Source organism: Salvelinus sp. IW2-2015, linkage group LG8 (assembly GCF_002910315.2).
Source record: "Salvelinus sp. IW2-2015 linkage group LG8, ASM291031v2, whole genome shotgun sequence".
Lineage (NCBI taxonomy): Eukaryota > Metazoa > Chordata > Actinopteri > Salmoniformes > Salmonidae > Salvelinus > Salvelinus sp. IW2-2015.
This window is the reverse complement of record NC_036848.1, coordinates 53,304,173-53,321,336: the sequence shown is the minus strand read 5'-3', so window position 1 is coordinate 53,321,336 and position 17,164 is coordinate 53,304,173. Positions and strand designations below refer to the sequence as shown.

Here is a 17,164-nt window from a genome sequence, read left to right as displayed (position 1 = left end):
CTCTGCGATGTGTATATAGGCTGAGCTGACCAAGCAACAAAACAACTTTAAGATTGTGCTGAAGCAGCTGGAGGACTCTCTGTTGGCTCGCCTCTCGGCTGCCTCCGGCAACTTTTTGGGAGACACCGCCCTCGTAGAGAACCTGGAAATCACCAAGGCAACTGCCACCGAGATCGAGGAGAAGGTACACACACACACAAACACACTTTCTCTAATGATGGTCTATTATGGTGTGAAGGTGAGTGGAGAGTGTTTGGGTTTGTGGCCTTCAGGTGCGCGAAGCGAAGATAACAGAGGTTAAGATCAACGAGGCCAGAGAGAACTACAGACCTGCATCAATACGAGCTGCTCTGCTCTACTTTATCCTCAACGACCTGAACAAAATCAACCCCATCTACCAGTTCTCACTCAAGGTAACACTCCACAGGACTTTAGAATCACACTCTCAATACTCTTGACTTTATTATCAACCTCAGAACTAATATTTTATGAAAACTTGGTTTTGTGTGTGTGTGTGTGTGTGTGTGTATGTCTGTCTGTGTGTGTGTGTAGGCCTTCAGTGTTGTGTTTGAGGTGGCCATCATGCTTACAGAGCCGGCGGACGAGGTGAAACACAGAGTGAACAACCTGATAGACCAGATCACCTACTCTGTGTTCATGTACACCAACCGCAGCCTGTTTGAGAGGGACAAGCTTACCTTCATCGCTCAGGTCGCATTCCAGGTCAGAAAACACACCAGACAGACTAGTGAATAGGGTGCCCTATGAGCCCTGGTCAAAAGTAGAGCACTAAAATAGGGAATAGGGTACCGTTTGGTACGCAGACAGAATGACTTTTGACAAAATAGGAACTTACAGAATCAAAGTGACATTTGGTGACACACATAGGCCCATATACTTACGTAGAACATTTCTGCTTGGTGGATGAGAATACTATTTATATGTGTGTGTGAGTAGATCTTGCTGATGAAGAAGGAGATCAACCCTACTGAGCTGGACTTCCTCCTGAGGTTCCCTTACAAAGCTGGCCTGGGCTCTCCGGTCGACTTCCTGGCCAACCAGGGCTGGGGTGGCATCAAGGTGGGCACAGCCCAAACACACACGCACACACACTCTACACTCTCAGAAGAAAGAGTACGGTTAGGGTACAGTATTGTAACCAGGGGTACAAAAATATCAACATTTGCATAATGTCCTTTCAGAGGTACACATACAATCTCACATGGTACTGTGCGGTACCTTTTAGGGTACATGTGCGGATAATCTATTATAATGGTACATTTTTGTACCCAATATTTTGAATATAAAGGTACAGTCATCACACACACTCAAAAGCCTCACCCATCATTAAAATATTTTTATTTATTTTTTACACAAAGACAAATAACATACATTTTTCTAAACTAATCCAAGCTGTTAGAAGTTGGACTTATTGCCAGAGGTGGGACCAAGTCACTATTATTTGAGTCACAAGCAAGTCTCAAATCGGGTCCCAAGTAGAACGGGTCAAGACTCGAGTCAAAAAAAATATATATATACAGTTGAAGTTGGAAGTTTACATACACTTAGGTTGGAGTAATTAAAACTCGTTTTTCAACAACTCCACAAATTACTTGTTAACAAACTAGAGTTTTGGCAAGTCGGTTAGGACATCTACTTTGTGAATGACACAAGTAATTTTTCCAACAATTGTTTACAGACAGATTATTTCACTTATAATTCACTGTATCACAATTCCAGTGAGTCAGAAGTTTACATACACTAAGTTGACTGTGCCTTTAAACAGCTTGGACAATTCCAGAAAATTATGTCATGGCTTTAGAAGCTTCTGATAGGCTAATTGACATAATTTGAGTCATTTGGAGGTGTACCTGTGGATGAATTTCAAGGCCTACCTTCAAACTCGGTGCCTCTTTGCTTGACATCATGGGAAAATCAAAAGAAATCAGCCAAGACCTCAGAAAAAAAATTGTAGACCTCCACAAGTCTGGTTCATCTTTGGGAGCAATTTCCAAACGCCTGAAGATACCACGTTCATCTGTACAAGCAATAGTCCGCAAGTATAAACACCATGGGACCATCGTATAAGCAGCCATCATATCGCTCAGGAAGGAGACGCGTTCTGTCTCCTGGAGATGAACGTACTTTGGTGCGAGAAGTGCAAATCAATCGCAGAACAACAGCAAAGGACCCTGTGAAGATGCTCGAGGAAACAGGTACAAAAGTATCTATATCCACAGTAAAATGAGTCCTATATCGACATAACCTGAAAGGCCACTCAGCAAGGAAGAAGCCACTGCTCCAAAATCGCCCTAAAAAAAACAGACTACGGTTTGCAACTGCACATRGGGACAAAGATCGTACTTTTTGGAGAAATGTCCTCTGGTCTGATGAAACAAAAATAGAACTGTTTGGCCATAATGACCATCGTTATGTTTGGAGGAAAAAGGGGGAGGCTTGCAAGCCGAAGAACACCATCCCAACCGTGAAGCATGGGGGTGGCAGCATCATGTTGTGGGGGTGCTTTGCTGCAGGAGAGACTGGTGCTCTTCCCAAAATAGATGGCATCATGAGGAAAGAAAATTATGTGGATATATTGAAGCAACATCTCAAGACATCAGTCAGGAAGTTAAAGCTTGGTCACAAATGGGTCTTCCAAATGGACAATGACTCCATGCATACTTCCAAATTTGTGGCAAAATGGCTTAAAGACAACAAAGTCAAGATATTGGAGTGGCCATCACAAAGCCCTGACCTCAATCCTATAAAAAAATCTGTGGGCAGAACTGAAAAAGCATGTGCGAGCAAGGAGGCCTACAAACCTGACTCAGTTACATCATCTCTGTCAGGAGGAATGGGCCAAAATTCACCCAACTTATTGTGGGAAGCTTGTTGAAGGCTACCCGAAGCGTTTGACCCAAGTTAAACAATTTTAAAGGCAATGTTACCAAATACTAATTGAGTGTATGTAAACTTCTGACCCACTGGGAATGTGATTTAATGTCAGGAATTGTGAAAAACTGAGTTTAAATGTATTTGGCTAAGGTGTATGTAAACTTCCGACTAAACTGTATACATGCAATGACTTGTTCAACTACAAATCTTTGTCTATCGAGGCTACAGGACAGCCCTTTTCATTATTTTGCCTACAACATATTTTTATTAGCAGCCTATGTAATTGTAAAATATAGACCTTGTAGCAGCAGAAGGCAGGTTGACGAGCTCAGAGTGTACATTTATTTACAGGTCTTGGTGATACAATGGTGAAAGCGACATATCATACAAAATATACACGGGCAATAGCCTCTGTATCAGGCTTAACCTGCCCTATCTGAGAAACCAAATAGAATTTGTCTAACAGGAGCTCAAACAGGTAGACCTACATAATAAGTACTTGGCCCCCAGGACCATACAATTACCCAATTGGCAATTATAACCAATAAAATGGTTCTACAATGTTAAAGGAAATTTCCACATCCATTGCTACATTGGTCTTAAATGGCTGCAGTCCCGTTAACGGGACCGATATGACAACAGCCAGTCGAAGTGCAGGGCGCCAAATTCAAAAAACAGAAATCTCATAATTAAAATTCCTCAAACATACATGTGTCTTATATCATTTTAAAGGTAATCTTGTTGTTAATCCCACCAAAGTGTCCGATTTCAAATAGGCTTTTCAGCGAAAGCACTACAAACGATTATGTTAGGTCACCACAAAACCACAATAATCACAGCCATTTTTTCCAGCTAAAGATAGCTTCACAAAAACCAGAATAGAGATAAAATTAATCACTAACCTTCGATTATTTTCATCAGATGACACTCATAGGACTTCATGTTACACAATACATGCATGTTTTGTTTGATTAAATTCATATTTATATCAAAAAATCTGAGTTTACATTGAGGCGACTAGATTCACTAGTTGCAAAAACATCAAGACTTTGCATAGCCACATTGTTTCAACAGAAATACTCATCATAAATATAGATGATAATACAAGTTATACACATGGAATTATAGATATACCTCTCCTTAATGCAACCGCTGTGTCAGATTTAAAAAAAACTTTACGGAAAAGATTGCGTCGAAATAAACAAGAAAATATATGATAAATATTCCCTTACCTTTGATCATCTACATCAGAAAGCACACCAGGAATCCCAGGTCCACAAKAAATGTTTGTTTTGTTCGAAAAAATCCGTTATTTATGTCCAAATACCTTCTTTTGTTACCGCGTCTGGTTTACATATCCAAACGCTAATTCTGGTCAGCGTTATATCGGACAAAAACTTCAAAAAGTGATATTACCGGTCGAAGAAACATTTCAAACTAAGTACATAATCAATCATTAGGATGTTTTTAATATACATCTTGAATAACGTTCCAACCGGAGAACTACATCGACTTCAATTGAGAGATGGAACAGAGCTGCCTCTCACGTGAACGCGCGTGTTGAATGCATGGTCACCTCATGGCACCTCATACTAAATTCTGTCTCCTTCGACCCCCCTTCACATTAGAGTCATCAGACTTGCTGCTGACATCTAGTGGAAGCCGTAGGAAGTGAAAACTCATCCATATGTCTCTGTATTTTGAATAAGAGCTTGGTTGAAAATATGGCACCCCCAGAAAAAAGAAAAAATACAAACAGGAAGTGGAACTTCTCAGGTTTTTGCCTGCCATATGAGTTCTGTTAATCTCACAGACTTAATTCAAACAGTTTTAGAAACTTTAGAGTGTTTTCAATCCAATACTAATAATAATATGCATATATTAGCAACTGAGACTGAGGAGCTGGCCGTTTACAATGGGCACCTTTAATCCAAGCTACTCAATACTGCCCCTTCAGCCATAAGAAGTTAATTAGACGTAATTATTATTAATGATWTTCCAACACCATGCATACATGGAACAATCATTTTATCTTATTCAACGTTCCGACTCCAAAGCGTGGAGCGCAGGCCACGTCGCCTATTTCTATGCGCACTAAGGCGCAACAAAAATTACAGACATTGGACAGACACACGCAACTCTGACATAACCCAGGAAACATGAACAAATGAAACTATATATTGAATTAAATAAACATAACTTCTACCTCATGAGTCTTGTGAATGTTCATGTGCACTATAAACATCACGCCCACTCAGAGCAGGGTAAGAAATGGTTGGCTATAAAAATGAAAATGTATCGTAGGCCTATCAAACATGAAACAGAAATGTCTACGTGTTGCAATAAACAGTAAAGCAATGGAATGATGAAACGCTAGCAATTATTGTAGTATTAAATGGAATATAGATTTACCACATAGGGCCTATGCATGTAAACGTGTGAAAGCAACAGCAAATATTTTATTTCAACAAGAGGAAGAAAAAAACTCTACTGGCGGGAGTCTGGAGACCGCACGTGAAGAGCAGCGCCTCTTCGCCACAGTAATGTTTGATTTGAACAACACATTCCAAATACAAGCTTCATAAGTAAATTATCAATATTAAGCAATTGTTACATACCAAAAGACCAGTAGACCTATGCTAGTAATTGTTGCCACCATTGCTGGTGAGCTTGCAAAGTAAACAGTTAATATTCTTGATCACCAATTTTTTTGGGAGCTGCATATTTATTTATTAGGGCAATCCTCTCACAACATTTTGACGTTTGTGCTGCACCGGAACCTATAGCGGTACAGCAAATCAACAATCTGTTGCTAGCTCACCCCTGTGTTGATTGACAGTTTGCTGGTCCAATCAGAGTGCCCAGTGTGCGTTTCACTTGCCAATCTGTAGCGTTTTTTTTGCAAGGGCGATGCTGCTGCTACTGTCTCTGGCTGCGTGTAGATTAATACACGTAGCCAAACCATATACTTGATGAATCTATTATCATCAAGCTGAACAATCAAGCATGGAGCAATCAACTATTCAGTGACCACTCGTGCCCTGTGGGTTGGAGCATTGTTATCCAATGGGGACATAGCTATGGTAGCCAAAATAATGGCCTGCCCAGCATTTGTGTACATGACCCTAAGCATACCAAATGAAAAAATACTATAGTATACAATGGTATTAATTCTATAGTATTTACTGTAGTGTTTTTGTGGAATTTACTTTAGGATTCACTGTATAGTTTTTGAATACTGTAGTATTTACAGTTAATTATAGTATAACTACTGTAGTAAGATAACTGAAGTGTATATACTATAGTAATTAATGTAGTGTTTTTGCAGATTGTAGTGTCGTATTTACTATAGTGTTTTTGTTTTATTATCTTTGACATAAGTGGGCTTTCTCCTTCAGGAAACCTACTGGATAAATACTAAAAGAGTACATTTTCCAGTCTGTAGGTAGGTAGGTTGTACTGGGGTCTGAACAGATAGTTCAGAGCTTCTGCTCTTTTCTATAACCTGTAGGGAACACAATATATGGTCAATACTTGGCATTTAGCTTTCTCACTTATGGGTGGCACAAATTGTATGCAAATTAAATACTGTAGAATTTACTATATTTMAAAAAAGTGTAGTGTTTTTGCTGACTGTAGTATTTACTATAGTATACTACAGATTGCTATAGAATTCTATAGTAATTTCTGTGGTATTCTATAGTAAACTGTAGTATTTCATGTGGGATGATGGGATGTTAATTTCTTAATTAACTCAGGAACCACACCTGTGTGGAAGCACCTGCTTTCAATATACTTTGTGTCCCTCATTTACTGAAGTGTTTCCATTATTTTGGCAGTTACCTGTATGTAATGTGTTGTCATAAAGAGTTTAATTTCAATTATCAAATATTCACTTAGTGAGGGCTACAGAACTGAAAGCCATTGAAGGCCACAACCATGTCTCTGTCACTAGCAAAAACAGTCATGGGTGGTACTGGTAACTCAGATTTACTTGAAAGTCACCCTGGGAAATATGCAAAAAGGCTTTACACCCTACAGTGTTAAAACAACACCCCCAAAACTTTTTGCCACTTAAAAGGAACAAATGACCTTGTCAATGTGGTGGTACCCTAAAAAGGCAAGGGTACATTGATGTACCTTTTATAACTAAAGGTACAAATTACGTACCACTACAGTGACAAGCGTTTGTACACCTTTATTTCTGAGAGTGTACCGACAATCACACACACTCTACTGACACACACTATCCACCTGCAGAGCTGAGTAATAGAGGTTTGTGTATGTGTGTTTATGTGTGTGTGTGTGTGTGTCAGGCCCTGTCGGAGTTTGATGAGTTTAAGAACCTGGACCGGGACATGGAGGGATCTGCAAAGCGCTGGAAGAAGTTTGTTGAGTCGGAGGCTCCGGAGAAGGAAAAGTTTCCTCAGGAGTGGAAGAACAAGACGGGCCTACAGAAACTCTGCATGATGAGGTGTATGAGACCGGACCGGATGTCCTACGCAGTCAGGTACAACACACACACACACACACACAGTGTAAAGGAAGCAGATGTTTGTTCTGGTAATGTTGAGTGTTCTGTGTGTTGTAGTACCTTTGTGGAGGAGAAGATGGGTACAAAGTACGTGGAGGGGAGGAGCGTGGAGTTCGCCGTATCATTTGAGGAGAGCAGCTCGTCTACTCCCATGTTCTTCATCCTCTCCCCGGGAGTCGACCCCCTCAAAGATGTGGAAGCTCTAGGTCTGTACACGCACACACACACTTGCTGTAGGACCTTGAACCCTATCTGTTTCATGTCTAACCTACCATCCTGTCATTTGGTCCAGGTAAGAAGATGGGTTTCACCTTTGACAACGGGAAGTTCCACAACGTGTCTCTGGGTCAGGGCCAGGAGGTGGTGGCCGAGGCTGCTCTGAACATGGCAGCTAGAGAAGGACACTGGGTTATACTGCAGGTACACTGAATGAGCACCACTTACTCCTTACTCACAGGCTGGAGTTTGAACAGCGTGCAAGTCATGGTCTTCGTCTCAAATGGAACCCTATTCAACTATATAGGCCGGAGAATAGTAGGTTCTTAAGTAAATGTTTTATTTTTTGCCTAATTCCATAATTTTCCCCCCCAAAATTCAATTTTCTCCATTTAGTTTTTTCAGGTTTTCACTCTCAAAATCACACTTTTTTAATAGAAAAACAACAACATTGTCTGTTCTAAGTCCACAACAATACTGAAACCACATCAGGAGACCTCTTTTGAGGTTTGGGAAAAATCTAAGAAATGTTCATTTTTGGATGTAGATGCCCTTTAATTCAAGTGCGCCAGCAAGTTACTTGTTTGGTTAGTGGTGTTTCTGTAGTGCACATGTGATTGCAGAGTTTGAGAAACAAATCGCCACTGCATTGATGCAAATAATCATAATATTGTTCTGTCAGGTCCACATAGACTACTTTGTAGTTAACATTTAATTGTTAAAGGTTATCATTGGCATCATCACTAAAGGCTACTAGCCAACAGATCCGACCCGCTTGCTTACAGCTGCACTAGGGTTGGCCAGGCTTCCTGTGTATTATTGGATTAAGACACCGCAGTTTACTTAAAGACTAGCAGTCGTTCAATCTTCTCGGTGTAACAGTTGGGTGGGATAATGGGACAATTCGAAGTACAACGCATTTCTCACCCCTTGATTGAGGTACGTTTTCCGAGCCATATCTCATGCCAGCTCCTCTGTGTCTTAATCTACACAGGAAGCCTGTCCGATCCTAGTGCAGCTGTAAGCAAGCGGGTCGGATCAGCTGGCTAACGGCTGCATAAAGTAGGCACACACAGAGAGAGGCATTCCCGCATTGCCTATTCAGAAAGTTGAAGGAAAATAGGAATCAATGATGCATTTTGTTAATCTCTTATGATAATCTTGGGCAAATTCATATATTTAGTTGATTTCCTACTAAGTTCAATATATTTTTGAATATTGTTGAATTCCCGTTTTAATGTCTGAATTCCATGATTCTGTCTGCTTTCTCCGCATGGCAGATTTGATAGGGTCCTATAATAATAATAATAGGGGTGCCATTTGGGACGCATCCATTGTCATGGAATATTTTGTTCCAACGTGAAGGATATTTTTTGCCTAATGCTTTAAATGGCTCTGGTTGTTATTAAACTGCAATTGTAACCTCATATAGACTAGTTATAGACTAACTACAATGAGCAAAAATCTAAATGCAACATATAAAGTTTTGGTTTCATGAGCTGAAATAAAAGATCCCAGATAATGTTCGATACGCACAAAAAGCTTATTTCTCTCAAATTATGTGGACAAATATGTTTACATCCCTGTTAGTAAGCATTTCTCCTTTTCCAAGATAATCCATCCAACTGACAGGTGTGGCATATCAAGAAGCTGATTAAAGAGCATGATCATTACACAGGCGCACCTTGTGCTGGGTACAATGAAAGGCCACTCTAAAATGTGCAGTTTTGTCACACAACACAATGCAACAGCTGTCTCAAGCTTTGAGGGATTGCAATTGGCATGCTGACTGCAGAAAGTCCACGAGAGCTGTTGCCAGAGAATTGAATGTTCATTTCTCTACCTTAAGCCATCTCCAACGTCATTTTAGAGAATTTGGCAGTACGTCCAACCGGCCTTACAACCGCAGACCATGTGAACCCACGCCAGCCCTGGACCTCCACATCTGAGACCAGCCACTGGACAGCTGATGAAACTGTGGGTTTCCACAACTGAAGGATTTCTACACAAACTGTCAGAAAYCGTCTCAGGGAAGCTCATCTGCATGCTCGTCGTCCTCACCAGGGTCTTTACCTGACTGCAGTTCAGCGTTGTAACCGACTTCAGTGGGCAAATGCTCACCTTCGATGGACACTGGCATGCTGGAGAAGAGTGCTCTTTACAGATGAATCCTGGTTTCAACTGTACCGGGCAGATGGCAGACAGTGTGTATGGTGTCGTGTGTGCAAGCGATTTTGCTGATGTCAACGTTGTGAACAGAGTGCCCCATGGTGGCAGTGGGGTTATGGTATGGGCAGTCAAAAGCTATGGACAACAAACACAATTGCATTTTATCAATGGCAATTTGAATGCACAGAGATACCGTGACGAGATCCTGAGGCCCATTGTCGGGCCATTCTTCCGCCGCCATCACCTCATATTTCAGCATGATAATGCACGGCCCCATGTCGCAAGGATCTGTACGCACTTCCTGGTGGCTGAAAATGTCCCAGTTCTTCTATGGCCTGCATACTCAACAGACATGTCACCCATTGAGCATGTTTGGGATGCTCTGGATCGACAATTTGTTCCAGTTCCCAACAATATCCAGCAACTTCGCACAGTCATTGAAAAGGAGTGGGACAACTTTCCACAGGCCACAATCAACAGCCTGATCAACTCTATGTCAAGGAGATACTGACTGGTTTTCTGATCCACGSCCCTACCTTTTTTAAGGTATCTGTGACCGGCAGATGCATATCTGTATTCCCAGTCATGTGAAATCCATAGACTAGGGCCTAATGAATTTATTTGAATTGACTGATTTCGGTAAAATCTTTGAAATTGCTGAATGTTGAGTTTATATTTTTTTCCCTTGTATATAGACTACTCGCCAGGTATTCAATAATAAACCCTCCCCTTTGTAGAACATCCACCTGGTGGCCAAGTGGCTGGGCAGCCTGGATAAACTAGTGGAGCGCTACAGCATGGGTAGCCATGATGACTATCGCGTGTACATGTCAGCTGAGCCTTCGCCCACGCCAGAGTCGCACTACATCCCCCAGGGCCTGCTGGAGAATGGCATTAAGATCACCAACGAACCGCCCACCGGCATGCAAGCTAACCTGCACAAGGCCCTGTATCTCTTCAACCAGGTAACACATACGTACGCTCACACACACAAACAAACACTGACTTTACAAAACATTAAGAATGCGTAAAGGCTCTTAAAACCATTTTTTTAAATGATTCATGCATACTTTCCTAACCCTAAAATGTGCCTAAATAATCTACAAGATCAGAGTATTTTTACCAGTTGGTGCTGAAACGGAGACAACTATGCATATACACTGAGTTTACAAAACATGCTCTATCCATGACAGACTGACCAGGTGAATCCAAGTGAAAGCTAGGATCCCTTATTGATGTCACTTGTTAAATCCACTTCAAATCATTGTAGATGAAGGGGAGGAGACAGGTTAAAGAAGGATTTTAAGCACTGAGACATGTGTGCCATTCAGAGGGTGAATGGGCAAGACAAAAGATTTATGTGCCTTTGAACGGGGTATGGTAGTAGGTGCCAGGCACACCGGTTTATGTCAAAAACTGCAACGCTGCTGGGTTTTTTACGCTCAACAGTTTCCCGTGTGTATCAAGAATGGTCCACCACCCAAAGGACATCTAGCCAACTTGACACAACTGTGGGAAGCATTGGAGTCAACATGGGCCAGCATCCCTAGGGGGGTGCAACTCAATATTAGGAAGGTGTTCCTAATGTTTGGTGTACTCAGTGTACAGTACATGCACACACTTAAATTGAATTTGAGTTGAATGTAATCTCTTCCCTATCTCTACGTGTGTGTTAGGACACTCTGGAAATGTGCTCTAAAGAGTCAGAGTTCAAGGTGATCCTGTTTGCGTTGTGCTACTTCCACGCTGTGGTGGCTGAGAGGAGGAAGTTTGGAGCTCAGGGCTGGAACAGATCTTACCCCTTCAACAATGGAGACCTCACCATCTCCGTCAACGTGCTCTACAACTACCTGGAGGCCAACTCCAAGGTGAATGAATGTGTGACTGACATCACCATCTCTCAATCAGCCTAGAGCTTTATGGCGCTGCTGCACAACAGCCATCGAGGGACTGCTTTCTTTGAAATCAATGAAAGCTGCTATACTGTTTGCCTTGCATCGTGTCCAATGTCAAGAATCGCTGAGGTTCAATGCTCGATGGCTGACGTGCGCATTCATTCTAATCAAATAAGTTGATTTTGGTTGGTTTATGTGTAGCAGGTAGAACGGCACATTGGTGGCAATGCTTGTAGTGTGTGTCTGACCCCACTCTCTCCCCCTTCTTTTTTCTCCATTTCTCTCTCCCTCCATTCTCTCACCCCACCTCCCTCTCTCCCCCTTCTTCTTTCTCCATTTCTCTCACCCCACCTCCCTCTCTCTCCAGGTGCCGTGGGACGACCTGCGCTATCTGTTTGGGGAGATCATGTACGGTGGCCACATCACAGACGACTGGGACAGGAAGTTGTGTCGTACCTATCTGGAGGAGTATGTCAGACCTGAGATGCTGGAGGGAGAGCTGTACCTCGCACCCAGCTTCCCTGTACCACCCAACTCTGACTACAAGGTTTGGAACACACACACGACAACACCCTTAAAAACAAAAAATATTGTTACCTATCAGTAACCCTCAGTGTGTGTGTCCAGGGCTACCATATGTACATAGATGAGGTGCTGCCTCCAGAGAGCCCCTACTTGTACGGCCTCCACCCCAACGCTGAGATTGGCTTCCTCACCATCACCTCAGAGAAGCTGTTCCGCACCGTGCTGGAGATGCAGCCCAAAGAGTCAGACGCAGCCGGGGGAGGAGGGGTGTCCAGAGAGGAGAAGGTATGAAAAACACTATCACCACACCTCAGAGCCTTTAATTAACCCCCACTAGAGTTAACCCCTGACCTGTGTGTGCCTGTGTTATCCCCTACAGGTGAAGGGCATCCTGGATGAGATTCTGGAGAAGCTGCCAGATGGTTTCAACATGATAGAGATAATGGCCAAGGTGGAGGAGAGAACTCCCTACATCATCGTGGCCTTCCAGGAGTGTGAGAGGATGAACTTCCTCACCAAGGAGATCACGCGCTCTCTCAAAGAGCTCAACCTCGGACTCAAGGTACGGGAGAGACAGAGTGTGTGACATGACATCACAGTGGTTGTCTGTAGTCATACTGAAAGGAGTATACAGCGAATGGTGTGACCAATGTTCCCTCATTCTTTCCAGCACTGAGCAAATTTCAGGTCTGCTGAGCGCAAACTTGAACGTTGTGAAAATTCTGTGCAACTTCCAGCGCATGTTAACAGTGAACACTGAGGCTGTACCCACTTTAAGTTACAGTTTTAACAGTGGTCAAGTAGGCTACTGTGGCTATTTGATCATAATGTAGGCCTACCAGTGGCTTACCATCAAAAACAATGGAGAAAATACATCCCATAACATTTTAACATGGAAATAGCTGTTCTATCATTCAGCCAATGTGTGGTGTTCAATGTAGGCCTACATTCCAAGAGTCTTTTGAAAAAAAACATGCAGGGCTTTACATTAACCTGTTTATCCACTTGTCCTTCAGACAAGGTGACTGAAAATGCTGTTGTGTTTGATGCAAGAAACAACTTTACAAAATAAAATGCTTTATTATTCTCATACCATTATTACAGATAATCAGACAAATTATGCTAACCTCTGCCTATTGGCTACATAGCTTATTCAAGCCTGTCTCAAAACACAACACTGCCCCTTTAGGACAAAAAAAGCTCTTTACCTGACTCGCTTTTCAAAGATGTACATGTTTTGTGTTCTTGTAGGAAGCAATCACTCCTCTATCGCTGACTACAAATGATCTATAACTGGGCTAATAGCTCACTAACTAGCAAAGGATATGAACAAAATGTGCATCTCTCGCTTTCATCTCAAAACAAGCGCATCTACTCATGATCACTTATGTTGTAAATAAAGTCCAGTTCAAAGTAAATGACACAGATCTATACAGTATATGTCAATGGTCTATTTGTATATACAGTAGCCCTACTGCAGCWMTGATTGTTTATGCCACACCGGTCTGTGTAGAGTACGGGCTGAGTAATGCGTGTCAATGCAATAGAATCCTACTTCGATGCGTTCTGCCTACAACAAAATCTCTTGCATAGTTAATTTTGTTTCGGTATGTTGCATTGAAAGTGGTTAATATTGCRTTGATTCGATTCACAGTAAAGGGAAATRTTGATGGTGTTAACAGGGAAAACTCTAGAACAGTAGTCACCAACCTTTTCCGAGTCAAGATCACTTGAGTCAAAATTGCAACCCGAGATCTACCGCTTAGATTTTTTTTTTTACATGACTTAARAAACGTAAGCCTATGCAACATTAACCAATTAAAAACAGTACTGTATCAATGAGTTTTGTGCGGTGAGCTATAGGCCCAATACATTATCACCGCATATTAGCTTTGTTTGAATTGCCCTGGCAATGCTTGTTGTTTCAAATTGAGGTAGGCTATATGATCACACCGGTAATAGATCCGTTGTTGTATTGTGAGGCATAGCTGAGTGAGCATACATTTAAATCATTTTTTATTTTACTGGGCTGATGGTGCCTGCATCTGATGGTCAGTCTCAGTGGAGGGAGAGAGCAGCAGACTGAGGGTCTGCCTCTTAACACCCCTCCGCTCTCTCTTTCCCCCACTGACACTGACCATAAAAGGAACACTGTCTTCCAGCTGATAGCGAAATACATGTAGCACCTGTTAGGTTCTAAAAACTGAAGGACAACTATGAAAAGCTAAAACCAAGTTTATTCACCCAATGTGTCAGACAGCTGAACAGAAAAATACATGTTCCCACCAGCACAAGTATAATACCCCAATTTAGGTGAAGTCTCCTCCTTCCCTCTAAACATTACATATTTATTGCTAGGCAGGAAGTTAAGTGATGTGAGTAATAATCTGTTCCTTCTCCATTACTGTGACTTGACCTCGRCCCCTATTCCKCACTAATCCACAGCTCTCCACCTTTGTCAGTGCCTTTCCCTTACTTAGTAACATTCCAAGCCCCTGGCTCATATCCAACCTTAATTGACTCCCCCATATAAATTCCTCCTACAGAAAACCATTAACTTCTGGTGTAACTAGACTGTGGCTCTGCTCCTTTCCATAGGATACCTGATGATTAACAATATTACAAGTTTAGAAGTCAGAACCCATCACACTGTATTATTTCTGCCTCATGCACAAATTMATGTTTTTACTCCAATGAACAGAGAGTGAAATATTCCTTGATATTAAAAAAAAGACCCAAACAACTAATAATAACGCAAGCCTGTAAATACACTTYCCTACTCATTCATTACTGCTGAGTGGATATTGGAAGAATGTGCATTTTATGGCTTATAAAAGGTGTTGACAGTGCTGAGTAAGAAATTAAACTCACTCATTAAAAAAAGCAGCATAAAATAAAGCTACAGCAGAGTTGATACTTTGATTTCCATACGTTTAAAACCATGACTAGAGAGAGACTGTCAACAAATACAGAAAAGTATTTGTTGACAGTCTCTCTAGTCATGGTTTTAAACGTATGGAAATCAAAGTATCAACTCTGCTGTAGCTTTATTTTATGCCTGCTACTTACTACAGACATGGTAGTCTGAGCAATCTGATTGGCTAGCAGTAGGCCTATAGTGCACTTGATTTGCTCACTGGGCCCGCCGGGAAGGCAGAGTGTGTACCTTCAGACAAATGAAATGGCAGGGGCAGCTATATCGGGTGCACCTACCACCAACAGCCCGAGAATAATAAAAAAATAGGAACAAGAATTTTTAAAGAAATGTTTAAAATGGAAAATGCCTTGGAGATTAATTGACTGGTTGATGACCTGTGGGCTGATATTTCTGCAAGGCAGTCCCGGGGGATWCTGTGCGCAGCTCAGATGGAACATTGGGTGTGACATTGTCTTGTCTGTCCGTCTCTGTAGGGTGAGTTGACAATCACAACCGACATGGAGGAGCTGGGTAACGCTCTGTTCCTGGACACGGTGCCAGAGTCCTGGACCAAGCTCGCCTACCCCTCCCTGCAGGGCCTGGGKGGTTGGTATGCAGACCTGCTGCTCAGGATCAAGGTACAACACCATAATATACTCTCTGATTAGGAGACATTTTTTGCCCTCAGAACAGCCTCAATTAGTCGGGCCATGGACTCTACAAGGTGTCGAAAGCATTCCACAGAGATGCTGGCCCATGTTGACAGTTGCGTCAAGTTGTCAGGATGTCCTTTTGGTGGTGGACCATTCTTGATACACACAAGAAACTGTTAAGAATGAAAAACCCAGCAGCGTTGCAGTTCTTGACACAAACTGGTGCACCTGGCACCTACAGTTGAAGTCAGAAGTTTACATAAACTGAGTTTAAATGTATTTGGCTAAAGTGTTTCACAATTCCTGACAGTTAATCCTAGTAAAAAATATAAAAAAAGGGGGGAATTTTGGCCCATTCCTCCTGACAGAGCTAATGTAACTGAGTCAGGTTTGTAGGCCTCCTTGCTTGCACACGCTTTTTCAGTACACAATGTACATGGGACAATATTTTTTAAATGTCAATTGCTCCAGATTTGAATGACAACCTCAAACCAACTATAAAATTGTAGAAAATCATATACTTATATTGAAAGAATTTAATGAGACAACTAGGTGTGCAACATGAACATATTGTTCCATTTACATTGTGTCATTTATTGGATGTTCCCCAACTAGCCCCAAAGATTGGATAGCCTAAGTCAAACCAATTTTGCCACGGTCGCACAAGCCGGCTGAAGCTAAATTGGGCGAAAGCTAAATTGGGCTAGCTTGCTTGCTAGTCTAGGCGACTTCGATACAAAACCTGGTTAGACTGTTTCAAGTTAACTAGAAGGGTGAGTGAATGTACTTTAACTCTGCCAAAACCGTACACAAACGCTTCACACATTCGAACACAAAAACACATCAAAGCACAGCTCCAAAACCCAGATGTTCTGTCGCATTTCCTAATGAGGAGATTTGAACAGATGCTAAAGCCAGGTAATTTCCAATTGAGCCGACATAGCAGTGTTTACCGAGAATGAGATCTCCGAACATTGTATTCGAAAGACGCATTATCGATAACACGCGATCGTATTGAATATTCTGTCTATACATACTCTGATCACTTTTGTCTGTGTATGTGTGTGTGTAGGAGTTGGAGTCGTGGACAGCAGACTTCGCTCTCCCCACCACGGTGTGGCTGGCAGGGTTCTTCAACCCCCAGTCGTTCCTGACAGCTATCATGCAGTCCATGGCCAGGAAGAACGAGTGGCCTCTGGACAGGATGTGTCTGTCTGTAGAGGTGACGAAGAAGAACCGTGAGGACATGACCAGTCCACCCAGGGAGGGGGCCTACGTCTACGGACTCTACATGGAGGGTACGGGTTATCATCTTGGTTGCATTCTAAAAATGCCATCCTGTTCCCTATATAGATAAAAC

The 17,164-nt window shown here is 42.1% G+C and overlaps 1 protein-coding gene and 1 non-coding gene across 2 annotated transcripts in view; one reads left to right on the top strand and one right to left on the bottom strand.

Moving 5' to 3' along the window:
* The window catches only part of LOC111968159 (dynein axonemal heavy chain 17-like), a 92,277-nt gene that overhangs the window by 73,890 nt on the left and 1,223 nt on the right, over window positions 1–17,164 (top strand). The window contains 14 exon segments of the mRNA XM_070445000.1: window positions 20–184; window positions 273–413; window positions 553–723; window positions 958–1,080; window positions 7,212–7,405; window positions 7,487–7,635; window positions 7,722–7,849; window positions 10,552–10,779; window positions 11,491–11,682; window positions 12,077–12,256; window positions 12,337–12,519; window positions 12,614–12,796; window positions 15,646–15,789; window positions 16,877–17,102. Of these exon segments, the coding sequence (XP_070301101.1) occupies window positions 20–184; window positions 273–413; window positions 553–723; window positions 958–1,080; window positions 7,212–7,405; window positions 7,487–7,635; window positions 7,722–7,849; window positions 10,552–10,779; window positions 11,491–11,682; window positions 12,077–12,256; window positions 12,337–12,519; window positions 12,614–12,796; window positions 15,646–15,789; window positions 16,877–17,102 (2,407 nt within the window).
* LOC111968291 (U7 small nuclear RNA) lies at window positions 6,276–6,328 on the bottom strand. Its single transcript, XR_002877853.1, has one exon. It is a non-coding gene; the product is annotated as a U7 small nuclear RNA (small nuclear RNA).